Source organism: Filicampus tigris, chromosome 15 (assembly GCF_054856515.1).
Source record: "Filicampus tigris isolate MCC_2025a chromosome 15, RoL_Ftig_1.0, whole genome shotgun sequence".
Classification (NCBI taxonomy): domain Eukaryota; kingdom Metazoa; phylum Chordata; class Actinopteri; order Syngnathiformes; family Syngnathidae; genus Filicampus; species Filicampus tigris.
In genome coordinates, this window is record NC_141231.1 from 9,488,353 (window position 1) to 9,504,811 (window position 16,459).

Genomic DNA, 16,459 nt, shown 5'->3' on the forward strand with positions numbered 1-16,459 from the left:
AAGGGGAATTAAATGCATTTCATTTGGCCATTAAACACTGTAATGTGTAATATGTTACAAGGGGTTCCTCTGTTTATGTTTTTTTGGGGTTTTTTTTAAGTATTGAATATCTAAACACAAAGATTGTTATTGTAAATTGTTATAATAAATCAAGGACCAACTGTATTGCCAATATTATACTACATTGAAAGCAGCAGAGATGGGCCTTCCATCCCAGGGACGGAACGGTCCAGGTCTTGTGTGTGTATAATCCGGGCTAAGGTATGTATTGGGAGTAGGAAAAAAGTGGATAGCAATTATGTTTTGTTAACTAACTGTTGACATTTAGCACATATACCTTATCCCTTTGCATGCGAAGTATGTCCTTGTGTGTGTCCCCACATCTTCAGACTGTAAAAATCTCTGGCAGTGCCGATGTACATTTAAGCGACCCGGAGGTCTTTCATTTCCTCTTAAAATAACAAGTGCATTATTTTGCAATAACTATCTTATTGCGAAATAACGGCAATAAAAACTGACCATTTTTTGCATCACAACGCAAAAATATTGCATTACAAAGCATTCTTAAATATTCTCGTGATGCCCCCTGGCAGGCTCCAGACATGGTTGTGTTGGCAGCTAAATGCTAGATACATGGTACATGGTGCTTTCCAGAGATGGGCACCCTTTTTTAATTAACTGAGCTCGTTTACCTGCTGGTTGAGTAGAAGCGCCTGTGGCTAAAGCCGAACTGTGGCAGGGTATTTACTTTCAGGACCTGGATTTCCCATCTCTGCCCATGTACTCACCCTGCAATGTTTGCCATGGAGCTGAGGGCGTCATAACCCTGGGCGATCGTGACTCGGGGCACCTGGTCCATAGCCAGGACGGTGGCTTTCTTCTGAGACAGCATGTCCATCAACTCGGGGTTCTGAGCCGGGTAGATGAAGCTGATCAAAGTGACCGCATCCTTCATCAGCTCCACCTCATGTTTGCCCAAGTCGGGGTTGAAAACAGGAGCACGGACCTGGAAGCAGATAGTTTGGAAGGGTTGAGCTTTCTTTACTGCTGATCCGTTAACCCAGGGGTGGGCAATTCCGGTATCCTGCATGTTTCATACGCCACCCTGGGGCAACCCACCTGATTCAAATGATCAGGCTCATTATCCAGCTTGTGCAGACCTTGCTGATTATGTGATCATTTGAATCACGTGTGTTGCAGCATGGACAGACGGAAAACAGGCAGGATACCGGCCCTTGGATGGCGAGCTAAATATCTTAAACTACAGTGTTTTTCCCTCAAAATTGTGTGTTTGAATGTCAAGAGATACTGTCACTGAGGCAAAATACTGTTTTTTAATACATAACAGCATATTACAGATATATTTGAATATACAGTTGTCATTCCATCTGTCATCACCGTTTTCAACCTTTCCCTGACTAGTCCAAGCACAGCAGGATCAAGCAAGTTAATTTCTAGATTAAGGGCATTGCACAATGCAGGGCTTACCTTGACCAACACATCAGATGCAAAAACACCTTTAAGGTCTTTAATTGTAGCTCCAGCCTGGGCATACTGCTCATCTTGGAACTTTGAAGACTCTCCTGCACCGGTCTCCACGACAACATTGAAGCCCTGTTTGATAAGCGCCTGGACACCAGCAGGAGAGAGCGCCACACGCCGCTCATTTTGGAAAATTTCTTTTGGGACGCCAACTGTGATCTGCTTGTATGGAATTCCTGGAGAGGCAAAAGGGCAGAGGACAAAAGCGCACATGAGCACAGCAAGAGTTTTCCAATAACTGCAGACTTTATTGTATTTATTTTCCCAATTAATAATTATTCCAATTTTGTACAATCACAAAATACATACATATATAATAGACGTGACAACATTTGTTGGCTAGCAGGTGAGTTGCAACAAAAAACAACACCTCAGAAGCTGTGGTGGAAGCATTATCAGCATGAGCAGAGTACAGTATTTGCATATTTTTCTTCATTTGAATTAAGGCTGAATTTTGACTTACAAAAGATGCACTTAAAAAGACAAAGGCAAAATATCAAAGTGGAGAGACAAGGTATGTTTTATATTACATACTAGACAGATAAGAGATAGTTTATTCATCCTTTGAGGGAAATTAGATTGTCACAGCAGCAAATGAAAAATATTTTTAAAATATCCCAAAAATTATTTTAAGACTCTTGGTCATGTTAGGCTTACAGGCAGCAGTCACACCATAATGGTTCCTATGGAAAATTCCACTGCGTCACTTTACCCACAGTCTCCTCATCTGGATACAAACACAAGCTGTCCTTCCTACTGCGGTGCTGACCTGTGCTCTACTGCAGCAACACTAGAAATAGTGTTGCTACACTATACAGCATGTTTTACACATACAAACTTTACAGCTCTTGCTGTTATGAAATGCGCTGTATAAATAAAATTGTATTGTATTTCTTCAATTACAAAAAAATATGCTTAGAGTACAATCCAAAATATTTCAAGTACAAAAAAATATATACTTCAAGTGCAAACAAAAATCTGTCAATTACAAAAACAAATATACTTCAAGTACAAAAACAGAACAACTCAAGTACAAAAAAAAATTCCTTCACGTACAAAAAAAGCAATTGTATTCACAACAGTAGGTGGCGCTATTGAATGAGTAGGCTGCACTACGGTAATTAATTTCCCTCCGATCTATATTCAAGTCCGCCAACAGGGGAACGTTACCCATGGACACGGGTACCGATTAAGTTTCTCACAATGAGCTGCCACCTGTTGGGCCACCTGTTGTGAATGACGTTTTGTATTTGCAAAACACACTGAGTTTGTTTGTGAATTGTTGGGTATGAGTAAATCATGTTTGTGTGTTTGTGAGGTTTTGGCATGATTTTAACTCCATAGTTTTGAGGCAACGTCTGTAAAAGTTATTTGTGTGTAATCCAACAAACTAAGAACCAAATAGTCATGAAAATGTCCTTGGAAAGGGTAATAAAAGATTAGCCAGGCCATTTCCCAGGCATAATCAGAACCAACACGTCAGCTACAGATGGAGCGGCTCCCATGTATTTATGAGTAACTTGTCAATAACAACTATTTTGCAAGTGGAATTTGGTTGTGGTTATAATGAAAAGACAACAGCAGTACAATAAGTGGCAGTCCACTTTCCCAGTTTGCTGCCCGTTGCCACTTCATCACACTTTTGGTAGAATTTTGTGACGTTGTCGTAGTGAACTCTTAAAAGACTGCAAGTCAATGTGTTTAGTAAGTTAACAATTCTAATTGAGAATAGGCAATCGCAATATCTGCGCAAAAAAAAAAATCATAAATGCATTCACTTCAAAATTGTTCAGCCCTATTAACAAGCACAATACTTCTGTGGCGTTTTACACTACCTGGACTGGCACATCTTCCGAGGGCGTGATGGGTCCTGAAAAATCGTACGCATGTTGTTTTGATAGACGGGGTACTCTGCAGTTTTAAAGAGGACGCCCCGCTGAGGACGGGGGCCGAACAGCCAGCCGCAATCACGCGTAGGAGGCTGGCCATGGTGCATGCACACACAGCAGCAGGATTTCAGCGGGGCAGACAGCACTCCTCCTGGGGAAGAAAGAAAAGTATCGTCGGTAAACAAGAAGATATTGGACAAGGTTTTCGATTTAAAAAAAAAAAAAAAGTAATTTTCACCCAAGCCACTGCTATAGGTGATGACACAATGCTGATTAAGCCTATCAGCAACAGCTCCTCTAACATCTTGTATTTTATTTAATATTTTGTTTTGACCAGCGACTGGAAATGACAAGTTTTACTTTGCAATGGGCGGAGCACAGTCCATGATCTCTTGTGAAAAGCTAACTGAACATATTTTCCTGCATATTTGAAGCAGAAAATAATTACCTCTTCCGAAGCATTCCCCCCTGGGTCACAGGAGAGATGGTACATTCAGGTTAACTCACTTCACATTATTGCCCATGGGAAGGCCAGATTGTTTTGAAATAAGCTGTAACTTGTCCCACATGACAGAAATAGTTTTAATATTTAAATATCCAGTGTCCCTAGTTGCAGCACCCAAAACAAAAACAATCATTTATACATTAAGTCAGTCGGGCTTAACACTATCATGTCAAAGAGAGGTGACCTATATTGGTCAACTTGGTTAGAAATGAGCCAAAGGATCAATACAGTATCATCAGAGTAGGACAATTAACACAAAATGTCAAATCATGATATGATTTTTAATGAAAGGACATGGTAGGATATGGTTTGATTAAGTTATGAGCAAGTAAAATCATATTGCAGATAGACAGATAGGCAGACAGACAGATTTCGGTTGGAAGGTCAGCGAGAAGAAATTTGATTTATTAATCATCCAATCAGATTGTGCCACGTCCAAACACATGTCATAATTTTCGCCGTCGTTACAAAACAAATGAAACTACCACGTCATCAACTAGTCCAGCAATTCACTAGTTTGAGAAAACTGCTTGTGCCGAAAATGTCATGCAATAAAAGTGCTGGAACGGAGTCAGTAAATTCTTACAGTCCAGCGAATTGACGGATGGACGTGTTTTTTTTTTTTAGATATTACTTTCATACAATGGCTTCCAAATGCCACATTGACAGTGTCATTCAGACGACCTGAGGAGTATAAGTATTAAGCGGAAAACGTGTTTAACATCCACGGGATAACGCTCACGCGAGCCACAAGCGACGTTAATCCATGAATGTTGTTGATTTATTTTAATGTGTTCTCTCTCGCCGGCGTGGAGGGGGGGAGACTAGCTAGAGTTAGCATGCTAGGCACTGACAAATGCACATCTGCCTTCCTCACAAAGGCTTCGCGTGGAATATAAAAAATGGAAAGGCCCACACACGTACACGCGTCGGTGCACCACGACACGAATGCACATTGGTTAGCGTTCAAAAACAACAGAGATTGACGTCATGTAAGTCCACTGACCTTAGCAGGGGTCCGGTGTATTTTTTTGGAGTGTGCAGCACGGCCGAACTTTGAGTCGACCCGGAAGATGTCAGCAGAAGCGGCCGGAATATCATTGGAGCATTTCAGGATGGACTAACTACTACTGTTCGCGAACATTTGTTTGTGTTTTTTAGCATGCTATTCTAATATATTGACACGGTGGACATTAATTCATGTTTATAGATTTATTTATGTATCATTTTACAAACTGGAAGAAAATGCATCCCATTGTTACATATTCTCTGGCGCAATAAATATCATAAACCAGGACAATTTTCAATTTACAATATCAATTATGTCTCAAAATAGAAATCTGAACATTAATTCCACCGTGTATCCGCTTGGTGACGCTGTTTTCCCGTTTAAAGCCATCGCTGGATTTTGATAATCATACAGTGCAAACAACAATGCTTGTTCACTGAAATATAATCATGCCCTCATCCCAGCAAATAAGCGCCCCGGGGTTATGAGTTGGGAAAGACATCAGAGAAATCTCTTTGTACGATGGTAGCTCGAGAAATTCTTGCATAGAAAATGTTTCTGAACATATTATAACGTTGCAGTCCCTCCCACTCAGTGACGGTGTCTGCGTGTGCCCTGCGACTGGCTGGCGACCAGTTCAGGGTCATCTGGGATAGGCTCCAGCACCTCCCCGCAACCCTGTACACTATAGGATAAGCGGTGTGGAAGATGACACATGACACAATACAAAGGTCAGAGTGAGCACAGATGCTCTTCCCCACCACCATTCATCTGGACTTGCTTATGTGGCTGAGACAGAGGAATGTATTGTAACGATACCTGCTTTTTGTTTGAACTTTTCTTCCCATCGCCATCTGCAATTGGTTGGCACAGTTATGATTTTCCACACCATGTACACTCACTCTGCTTTTCTCCATTCATAAGGTTGAAATTGAACATATATGCTATTTAAATATTTTAGTAAAATACATCAAAATGCATCAATGGGAAAAGATTTTTAACATAAATAGGAAAGTAGTCTTTCATTTTAATAATAATAATAATCAGCAGCAGCAAATTTATGTAAGTATTGATCAACTTCATGGGACGTTCTGTCAGATTTCATGTTTAAAACAATTCTGATCTTTGTCCTTCCTGCATTGATTTACTTTCAGAGAGTAGGGTAGAGATTGATCATTGTCCTCAACGTTGAGCTGCTTGACCCTTTCATAAACACTCTGACCCATGCATAGCCCTGAAGAGTTATTTATAACATGTTGACTCCACCTGAACTAATGGCTCAGGTCAGAGGCCATGCAAACTGTGTAAAAATGTAGGCAGGCTACTGTAAGTGTACGGCCACACCTGTTGTGATATCATGAAAATAAAAGGTGTTTATAAAGGAACAGCGTGGGAAATGTATGCCACCACAGGTGTTGCAAAAGTGTGGTCTGTTTTTTTTCATTCCCCCATACTTGTTTTAATTTTGGACTGGACCAGGGGTGCGCAATTCCAGTCCTCCTGCATGTTTTCGATGTATCCCTGCTGCAACACACCTGATTCAAATGATCATATAATAAGCATTATTCAAACCGCTTATCCGCGGGGAGTGCTGGAGCCTATCCCAGCTGTCTTCGGGCAGTAGGCGGGTTAGACCCTGAATTGGTTGCCAGCCAATCGCACACACAGACGAACAAACATTTACACTCATGCCTAGCGTCAAATTTTGAGTGTTCGATTAACCTATCATGCGAGTTTTGGGAGTTTGGGAGGAAACCCGACTACCCGGAGGAATCCCACGCAGGCACGGGGAGAACATGCAAACCCCACACAGGAAGGCCGGGACCAGATTCGAACCCACGACCTCTGCACTGTGAGGCGGATGTGCCAACCAGTCAACCATCATGCCGCCATATATAGACATATATGTATTAGGGGGTGTAACGGTTTTTATATTCGTCCCGTACCGTCTCGGTACGGGCTTCACGGTTCGGTGCGTGCAGTAATGCGATGAAAACGTCTGATAGGGGGAAAATAAATAAATAAATAAGTCAACGCCTGAGACCAAGCGACCGCCACATTTGTTGTTCGAAGAAGAAATAGATCAAAACAAATGTAGAAGAAAAATGGCGAGTGCGGGAGAAAGCATGGAGCAAGAGGAGCCGTCTGCCCCTATCCAAATCAAATATACAAAGTCTATTTTGTGATTTTATAACAGGGAATGTTTTTTGCTTTATAGCAAATTGAATTGTAGCTTGCTCTCTGTTAAAACTAAATAAAAAAAAATAAAAAAAACTATTCTTATTCATTTGAGACTTACTGCTGTACCAAACCCGTACCGAACCGTGACGCCCATACCGAGGTACGTACTGAACTGTGACTTTTGTGAACCGTTACACCCCTAATGTGTATATATATATATATATATATATATATATATATATATATATATATATATATATATATATATATATGGCTGCAGCCAATTTGTGTACTGTGTTGCTTAAGAGGTCACTAATAGTCAATTACACACAATATAATACTTAAACGTCAATTAATCCTGTTGATTAGTGTTTTGTATGTTGGTATAGATATGTTATGATGGTCGAGGTTGTGCGTGCATGTGTGTGTACATGCATGTGTGTGTGAGGCACACAAGTCTTTGAAGAAAATTCCAGCTATGTTAACAAGCCTGTGCTTTAATGTGAACCAGGCGTCTATGTGGAGAAAGAGGAAGGTCTCAGTCCTCACTCTGTCTGCAGACTTGAGGGTCTCACGTCAAGTCTTGTTTTGTCCTTTTGCGTTTGTATTCCCCCATTTTTCTCAGCTTAATGACGACTACAACAATATTTGATATTTGGATATTTTTAAGTTTTACTTGTTTTAGTGTGACATTTTGTTCCAGCAACGCTTTGTCCAAATAGATGTCTCTTTGAGAATTTTATGAGTCAGCTAACCAACCAGTAAGAATGTTTTGCCGCTTTTGCACACACTGGCTTCTAGTTGTTGCCGTGTGGAGCTTCAGTCACCCAAGCTTGTCGGCTGCACGGCGGAAAGTCACTTCGAGCAAGTCCAAGGACCCCAATGTGAAGGAATGGGGAGACTATTCGGATCTCCCCTCGGGAACGGAGCTGGGACTGGGACTGGATGAAGACAGACACCACGGACACAACAGCAGAGAGCATGGAGGATCGTCATTTAGCCTCACTCCTGAGTTAGATTTTCTCTCTGACTTTGCAGGCAAGCAAAATGAATGAATCAAGTGAAGCGGGCGCATGTTTCGTCGGTTGTTTCTTTGTTGTAACATTTGGTTGCCTGAGTAGTCATGCTCTATTTGGAAGGCACATGTAGCCAAGAGAGCTGGGAAACAGTGTCTTACCTCCTGATCTATTTACCACCGTAGAAAATACTAAAGAGCTGGCAAAATGTGTAAGGGACAAAATTGCAGACCTGCACAAAGCTGGAATAGGTTTAAAAACCATCAGCAAAAGGCATGAGAAGGTGAAAGTTCTATGGTCAGATCAAACCAGAATTGAGCTACCAGGTAACAAACAAGGATGGAAATAATGTGATTCCGATCTGAAGAACACTATCCCCACACTCTAAAAACAGTTGGGTTAAAAATAACACAATTTTCGATCAAAAATGGACCGATCCACTAATTTGACCCCAAATTTGGCTGTTTTGAACAAAACGATGCATTTTTGGGGTTGTTTTTGCAGAAAACAAACCAGAGAGTTGGGTCAAATTGACCCAAGTAGTGGATAGGTAAATTGTGTTATTTTTAACCCAACTCTTTTTAGAGTGCACAATCAAGTATGGAAGTGGAAACATGGTTTTCGGGCTGTTTTTCTACAAAAGGTACAGTGTGAATTTAGCGTATTGATGGTCCAATGAACAGAGCCATGTGCTGTCAAATCTTGGGTATAAACTGCACTACATTTGCAAGAACACTAAATATGGGTCATCATGATAATGACCCAAAACAGACTTCCAGGGTAACAAAAGAGTGGCTCAAGAGGAAGCATATTAAGGTCTAATCGGTCAATGCGGTGTTGCGTGAGTGAGTGAGTGAGTATATGTGCCCGCACATTTAATTTTATTTTATTTGCCTTCAGGTAAAAAGCGATTGTGGGTAATAACGGCCCCCACATACAATGACCACTACCTCCGTATGATGGAGAAACAACTGGAAGACATGAATCAGGTCATTTAGTCATAAAACAGGAATGGGCTTTGTGCACTTTGTCACCCCATCATGTGCTTACAAGTTTTTGGTCTCCGTCAGAAATCGCTAAACTGCCGTCTAGCTGAAAGAGACACTTTCATTGTCACCATCATCCAAAATGCTATGATGGAAGGGAGGATCCAGAAGACCACCATACAAGGAGAGGCCACAGTGGAGACATTGGACCCTGACACTGTCACCAAGCTGCTGCACTATCTTGAGCTCACCCAGGTAAATAATAAATACAATTGTCAATGCATCGTGAGAAGCTCTCGGAGATCACAGAGAGACAAAGAGCTGTATGAAAAATTGGGCTTTGGATTGCTATTGTCAGAGAAAACCATCTCTTCTTGTATGAAGGGGAAGACTTATAAAACATTGGTGGCAGTGGCCATGATGTACGGTTTAGAGACAGTGGGTGTTGAAGAGATAAAGGGAAGCAGAGATGAAGATGTTGAGGTTCTCTTTTGGAGTGACCAGGTTGGATAAAATTAGAAATGAGCTTATCAGAGGGACATGCAATGTTAGATCTTTTGAAGACCTTCGGAAGGTTACAGAGAACAGACTTCCGATGGTTTGGACACATCTAGAGGAGAGATAATGAGGATGGATCTGAGAGGTAAGAGATCTTATAGGTAAGACCTATGAGAATGTTGATAGTTGAAGCGAAGGAAGGCATGAGGGCAGTTGTTGTCTGAGAGGAGGATGCAGAAGATGGGCATAGATGGAAAAGGATGATGTGCTATGGTGACCCCGCAAAAGGCCAAGCTGAAAGGAAAATAAGATATTGTGGTTTAGCAACATGGGATAAGTTTTCAGGCAGCTAAGAATATGTTATAGTTTTACAAAGTGATGATATATCCTTGTGTCTAATGGCAAATTTGTCTTTTTGGCTTCAGGACCAAGCGTTTAACATGTTGGTGCTGAAAAAAAACCTGAGGGTCAGTGAACGGTTCCCCGTTCCGGTTCGGATAGAGGCGGTCTTGGAGGTCATTGATCAGTTGCCCATGAGGAAGTTGGAGAAGATAACCAGAAAAGGATCCAACCTGAGGTTCTGCGTTAACACTTTGTCCTGTTTTGGACTATTATACAAAATACAGAATGTGGGGTTTTAAGAGGTCATGTGTTAATACCACAATTAATACAATTAGTCGGCAAGCTTTTTTGTTAACTTTGTTTCACAAATTCCCAGGTGTGAAAGCACTAAAAAGAAAGTTGTGGTGAAAAGGAAAAAAATGAAGAAGAGGATCATTCTGAGTCCTCAGAGGCGAAGCAACCAGACCTTTGTGGTGACGCTGCAAAGAAAGACCCCGATGGACAAAAAGGCGGTGCTAAAGAGTAAGATCCAGGACATTCTGAGCGGCAAGTCTAGGTTTGTTATTTGGAAGGTGCCAGCTGAGAGGAGAAAGGAGTTCAGCAGCAGTGGTGGTGGCGGCAAACAGGAAGAGGAAAAGGACAATGCACACCATTCTCCTGATGTGTCAACAGGAAAAGAGGAAGTGAAGAAAGAAAGGTGATTTCATTTCAGATTTATTTTGGATATACTCTCAAATACCAAAAATTGTAAAAGAAACTAACAAGGAAGTTCAATTTAATGAGCCTTGTTTTTTTTGTTGTGCTTTTATGCCCATTTGCCATTTACACTTTTTTAACATCAAATTGATTTCTTTTGATAGATAAATGTTTTTTCTAAGGTTAAATACTTGAATCCAATTTAATTTTTCTCTAAATTGCCTTAATTTATGCATACAAACCTTATAACTAAGATTCTTGAATACAATATTATTTTGTTCCCTTGGATCCAGAAGAAAAATCAGATATGGATTTTTTTTTTTATGCCTTTTAGCTTTTAAATCCTAGATTTTAGCCATCCTCGTATTGATGTAGAAGCTGCCAATTTTTTTTAAAAAGGACTGGCATTTCGCTTGACGTTTTTGTCAACGTACCCCAATAATCAAAAACTTCAGAAACACATTATTTCTTGTGTTACTGAAACTATCCGTTACTCCACCCAACATGATGCTGGGCCAATAGCAAGTACGGATGATGGCTTTGTTGTGTTTCACCGCCTTCCGGTCCAGTCTGAAAATGAATGGCGCTTACGTGAAGCCACCACTGCCTAATGTAACCACACCCCCGGGCCCTGTTTGTACACAAGCACCTGAAAAGTCAACTTTACATAATATGTCCCCTTTGTCCCTTCATTCTATTGTTCTGCAGGCCTGACACCACATTGAACGGAGGGACCAAAAAACCAGAGGAGAGTAAAAAGGAAAATGAGGAAAAAGACAAATCCAAAAAAAAGGGCAAAGGGAAAAAAGGGAAAAAAGGAAAGAAAGGGAAAGGAAGAGGAAAGAAGTCTCGTAAAGAAGCAAGTGAGAAGGATAAAACTGCCTTGAAAGACTTTCTGGATCATTTAAAGGGGAAGAGAAGGTTGATGGTAATAAACACTTAAGCTTCCTTCTTAGGGTCCATGATTATAGTGACCGTGTGTGTGTGTGTGTTTTCATGGCGGAAGCTGATATCAACCCCGAGCAAAGAAGCAACGCTGTACGTGCAACAGAGCACCGAGAACGAGAAGCAGCACTGTGAGTTGGCCATCAGGAAGGTCACCGTGGCAACCATCGTGGGCAAAGGCACCCTCACGTTGCAGCACCACCAACTCGGTAGGAAGGGTTGGCACATTTAGTGGTACTTGTGCATTTGTAATTATTGAAATAAAACTATAAGGACCTTTTAATCCATTATACTTATAATTGCTCTTGTTTAGTAGGAAATTACACAAAAGGAGGCACACGCTTTACCATTCTAATAGACTTAAAGGTTTTTTTTTAATTTACATGGGTTCCCACAGCAAAATATGACAAAAATGTCCTCATTTTCTCAATGTAGTAATTGTGTCTTCCTTTTTCATCCCTATTTTTTAAGAAGTCCTGTGAAATTATTTTCACAACAAGCTCATTAATGTTATAATGAAAGAATGCCAACCCAATTTGGCTCCTATCAAAATCAGATCTAACGACCGTGATCGAGTGAGGGACTAAATAATCATTAGCAATTTTGACAATTGTGTGGGATTGATAGTTGATTAAACAAGGACGTAAAGAAGTCACTGAAGCTAAATGGGGTGGATTGTACTTGGCGACAACTTCATGACGTCTACAGGAAATGTTGTCAAATAAGCATCAATGTTTATTTACTATTGTTTTTAAATGTAGTTGTTTTCTAGCTGTGCAAAAGTTATTGCAGGTGTATGAAGTGTCCAGTCACTGACTGAATTTTGTATTATTTGTATTTAAGAGTCAGAGCCTCCATTCACTGAGCTACCAGAGCAGTCGACTGACTCAGGCCTGATCTCATTATTGCGATCCCAGTTGGGTTTGTCTTCCTCTGATCTTTTTTCCATGACCGTCACCGACTACGACATCGGGCCCAACGTAAGATATTCCGTCTTAAATTTTGATTCTGTGCGAATTCCAAAAGTTAACAAAATATTTTAAGGTACTGATTAAGTCCTGGGACAAGGATTGCTGCATCCAATTTTGATTTCTTCCCCTAGAGAGTGTTTGAGGCACCTCCATCAAGCCTCGCTGTATTCGACTACATCGACAACTTTCCCTCAAGGCGCCCCGAGAAAGAAAAAGAAAGTAAAAGTCCTCCAGCGTGCGGAGGTGACAAGCAATCCAAAGCAGAGAATTCCTTGCTCAGGTAAAGCTGAGTACACACGCACACACACATACAACCGATTTTTAACATCCTAACTTTTTTTTTTTAATATGAGAGATCCTACATATGACCGGGAATCGAACAGTGGTCATCCTTTTTAGAACTGCTCAACCTCTTATAGAAACTTTGATGAAAAGAGAGCCACTATCCTTGCAGCCGGAAAGTTAGACGCTCTCCTTTGACTCTCCGCAGTCTCAATGTTTAAAGATTTTGTGTCAACTAACAAAATCCGCATTGAGCTTTTTGGTCCTCTAACATCTTTTAGAGACATCTGACAATTAGGCTGAAATTAGGCCCGATTTTCGCTCTAGCAAACGACAAATTACCTAACTGTTACAAAACATCATCCTCATTGAGACTGACTCAACCGTTGTAGGTTCATGTCGAAGAGGAGACTACTGATCGTCTCCGCTCCAGCTGAGGATGACTATTCTTTTCAACAGCAGCTGTCTGCTCTCAATGGACAAGAATGTCAACTTGGTCTGTGATACGCCACACTCACACTCAGGGGCACAATCTAACAAGAGCCAATACAACAGCCGCATCCAAAATTCTGCCTTTACAGAGCTAGTAATGCCGAGTTTTGATTGACACTGCCAGAAACGCTCAGGCCAGCCGTACGCAGGCACCTCTTCAGAACGCTGTAGCTCGGGTTCGGACCAGAACAAAGAGATCAGAACATATTACTCCGATCCTAAAGGCTTTATACTGGCTCCCAGCTATCTGTAGAAAAGAAGTTCTGTTATGTGTCTATAAATCACTGACTGGTTTAGGTCCTAAATACATTAAAGAAATGCAAATTGAATAAAACACCAGTAGGGATCTGAGGTTTGCAGACTCTGGTCAATTAGTGGAGCCCAGAGTTCAGAGCAAACATGGTGAAGCGGCATTTAGCTGTTATGCTGCACGCAAATGGAATCAGCTACCAACAGAAGTGAAGTAAATTGTACTTGCTATGCTTTTTTTCCCCCATACCTATGATTGAGGTGTTTCAAACCATTTTTAAAATCATGTTTTCAAACATTTTGTTCTTGTAGTATGTTCTTTTAGTAATTGTACAAAGCTAGTTTTTATTTCTTTACTTTGCTTTTAAATGTTGAGTTATCTTGTGTATGAAATGTGCTATATAAATAAATCTGCTTTGCTTTGCCTGACCTATCTTTGCTTTTCTCAGGTATTCGTCACATTGCCATGTTGAAGCTAACCGGGGTTGGGGACAAAGCTTCAGGGACTGTTGAGCTGTTTCCTCTCAATGGTGACTGCATTTACTGTTTTACGGTTGTCATCGCATTTTCCCTGTTTGGTTTCTTTGTGGATGCATTTGGAATAAATATCATGAATTACCTTTTTTTTTTGTAAAAATGTTGGTCAATTTTGCACATTTCTTTCGTTTTTATATAATCACCATTCTCTATCTTATAACGTACATCTATCACTATCCCGCCAGGTCGCAGTCAGAGTGAAGTGGAGCCGTTGTCCCGCGTTGTGGTCAATAACCTGCGCGACCAGCTGAAGATCAGCAAGGACTACTTTAGCATGCTGGTGGTGGGCAAGGATGGCGATGTAAAGGCGTGGTTCCCCTCACCCATGTGGTCTCTGGATAACGTCTACGACCTGGTCGACTCTATGGAGCTGCGTCTGCAGGAGGAGAAGCTGCAGAGACGGCTCGGGATCCACTGCCCGGAGATGCATGGGAGAGGAGGAGGCGAGGGGGAACAATACCATGGTTACGGGGAAGATCATCACCACTCACAATGAGACACATTCGAAAACCAAAGACTTTTCACAATTTTCCTCAATGAATGCTGACTTTGCGGTAAGAACTAATGATAATGATAATGATGATAATTTCCACAAATATTGGAATAATGTATATAATACACTTGAGATTAATAAACACTTGATTCAAATGAATGTCTCCCCTTTCCCATCAAGTAAAAATAAATGAATAAATAATAATAATAAACTTAATCACATCATAGCTATAGTATTTTGACACAAGGGGACCTGTTTTCATAGGCAGGCGCCCATGCTCTTGACGTAAAAACGGGTGCATCTTCATTTTCAAGTCTAGTTTAGTTTGTTTGTGAATTAGGGAGACCGAGCTGTGTCTCGATAAGCATTGTGATGTATCCGTTTGCACGCCCCTTGCGCATCTGGCAATTTGGTGACCAAAAGTAGACTTCATTTTAGACTACCTACAGCCAGGAGTAAGGTGGAGCGCAGGTGGTGATTTGAGTGGATTAGAACGAGGCGCAGGTAGACAGTGGGACAGTCCTTCTGAATCATTGAAAAATCAATTCACCGAATGAATTATTATCATTATCATCTTAAAAAGATTTTAATAGTGCCCCCCTGACCGTGCGGCACAACTCTGGGTGGTAGTGGGGCGGGGCCAGGGGTCACAGAACGGACACACGAAAGGGAGTGCAAGATGGTTACAATTGCTCACGTCACATTGTTGTTGAACTACATCATCCGCAAGGGGACGTCTTGCAGTTTATCTGTATATATGCACTTTGCGCGTGACAATCTCATTGCACGGACCCCAGCGAGTCAATTTATGCTTCCGCAAGGTCAAGCACTGTGTGCGCCTCGACCGCCCTGATTTTAAAGCGAAAGAGGTGAGTTGCTTCCATTGGCCAGGAGTTGGCTATGTTCCATCCCACAAAGGCGCAAACGTGCTCTTCCACCTCTGAGAGTCTAGGAAAATACCAAAAGAAAGAAAATCCCACCCGTGCGCACAGTTGGACTAATCTCATGATCTTTTGAGACATTGTCTTTCACGATTATCACTCCAGTAGACTCTGATATCTAATTGCTCCACAATGTTCTGGCAAGTTACATCCAAGCCGCCTAGGTTTATCGCTTTTAGTTCTTGTTATTTTAAGTCACCGTTTCACTCAAAATCTGGATTGCAGTATTACGGTAACATTATTTAATATAATTCCAAATATTTATTTGTCTAAATAAAGGCGTTCCGCATGTAGGATAGCTTCCAAAATGCCCCATTTTCATTTGGAAATCTGCATCAAAAGGAACCCAATGAGAAGTTTGGAGTGATAAAACAAAAATTACACACGGCTGCCAAATGTTGATGCTGGAACTACATCTGTTCTCGCTAATAACAATAATACTGTTGAGTGGAATGTGAAGGACGTTAAACTTTGACCAGTCAGAGTGTTTTTACAAGACGAAACTCTCACACAGAGAAGAATGTGGCAACATAGGGATGAAATATCGGATAATAATACTGTATAAGAATAAATATCTAAAATAGGAGGCAATGTCTGTCAATAAAGGCCATCTAGGCAGTGTATCAACGCCTTTGTCGTTACTTTGCTTTTGTCCTCTGACGCCATCATAGCACAAAGGGAGTTTGCAAACTTGGACGTTGGACTGGAGAGACAAACCTTTCCAGGTTAGCTTAGCGCTAGCTAGCTTGTACCATGTTGCTAGCTTGTACTGCGAATGGATTTAAAAGTTTAACAAATGCGAACAAACACTGCTTTCTGCCGTTGGCCAGTGTACGGCGAGGGATCATGGAGTTTAAACTAAGTTATTTAAATTAAAAAGGAAAA

The 16,459-nt window shown here is 41.1% G+C and overlaps 2 protein-coding genes across 3 annotated transcripts in view; one reads left to right on the forward strand and one right to left on the reverse strand.

Annotated features, from left to right (window-relative positions):
- Positions 1 to 16,459, reverse strand: part of nnt (nicotinamide nucleotide transhydrogenase) — a 58,050-nt gene that overhangs the window by 28,504 nt on the left and 13,087 nt on the right. The window contains exons 1-4 of one of the 2 annotated variants that reach the window (XM_086052679.1): positions 4,943 to 5,072; positions 3,378 to 3,582; positions 1,489 to 1,718; positions 789 to 1,006 (exon numbers count right to left, since the gene is read on the reverse strand). In XM_086052679.1, coding sequence (XP_085908805.1) covers positions 789 to 1,006; positions 1,489 to 1,718; positions 3,378 to 3,531 — 602 coding nt within the window. In that variant the 5' untranslated portion in view covers positions 3,532 to 3,582; positions 4,943 to 5,072. Of the gene's footprint in view, positions 1 to 788; positions 1,007 to 1,488; positions 1,719 to 3,377; positions 3,583 to 4,942; positions 5,073 to 16,459 lie in introns of those variants that run through there. The other variant, XM_086052680.1, reaches the window with a different exon arrangement.
- Positions 7,894 to 14,636, forward strand: ccdc80l2 (coiled-coil domain containing 80 like 2). Its single transcript, XM_086052685.1, has 12 exons — positions 7,894 to 8,164; positions 9,043 to 9,131; positions 9,213 to 9,383; positions 10,052 to 10,203; positions 10,345 to 10,665; positions 11,373 to 11,592; positions 11,671 to 11,818; positions 12,453 to 12,589; positions 12,712 to 12,860; positions 13,255 to 13,358; positions 14,053 to 14,133; positions 14,326 to 14,636. The coding sequence occupies exons 1-12, from the start codon at positions 7,894 to 7,896 to the stop codon at positions 14,634 to 14,636; spliced, it is 2,154 nt and encodes a 717-aa protein (XP_085908811.1).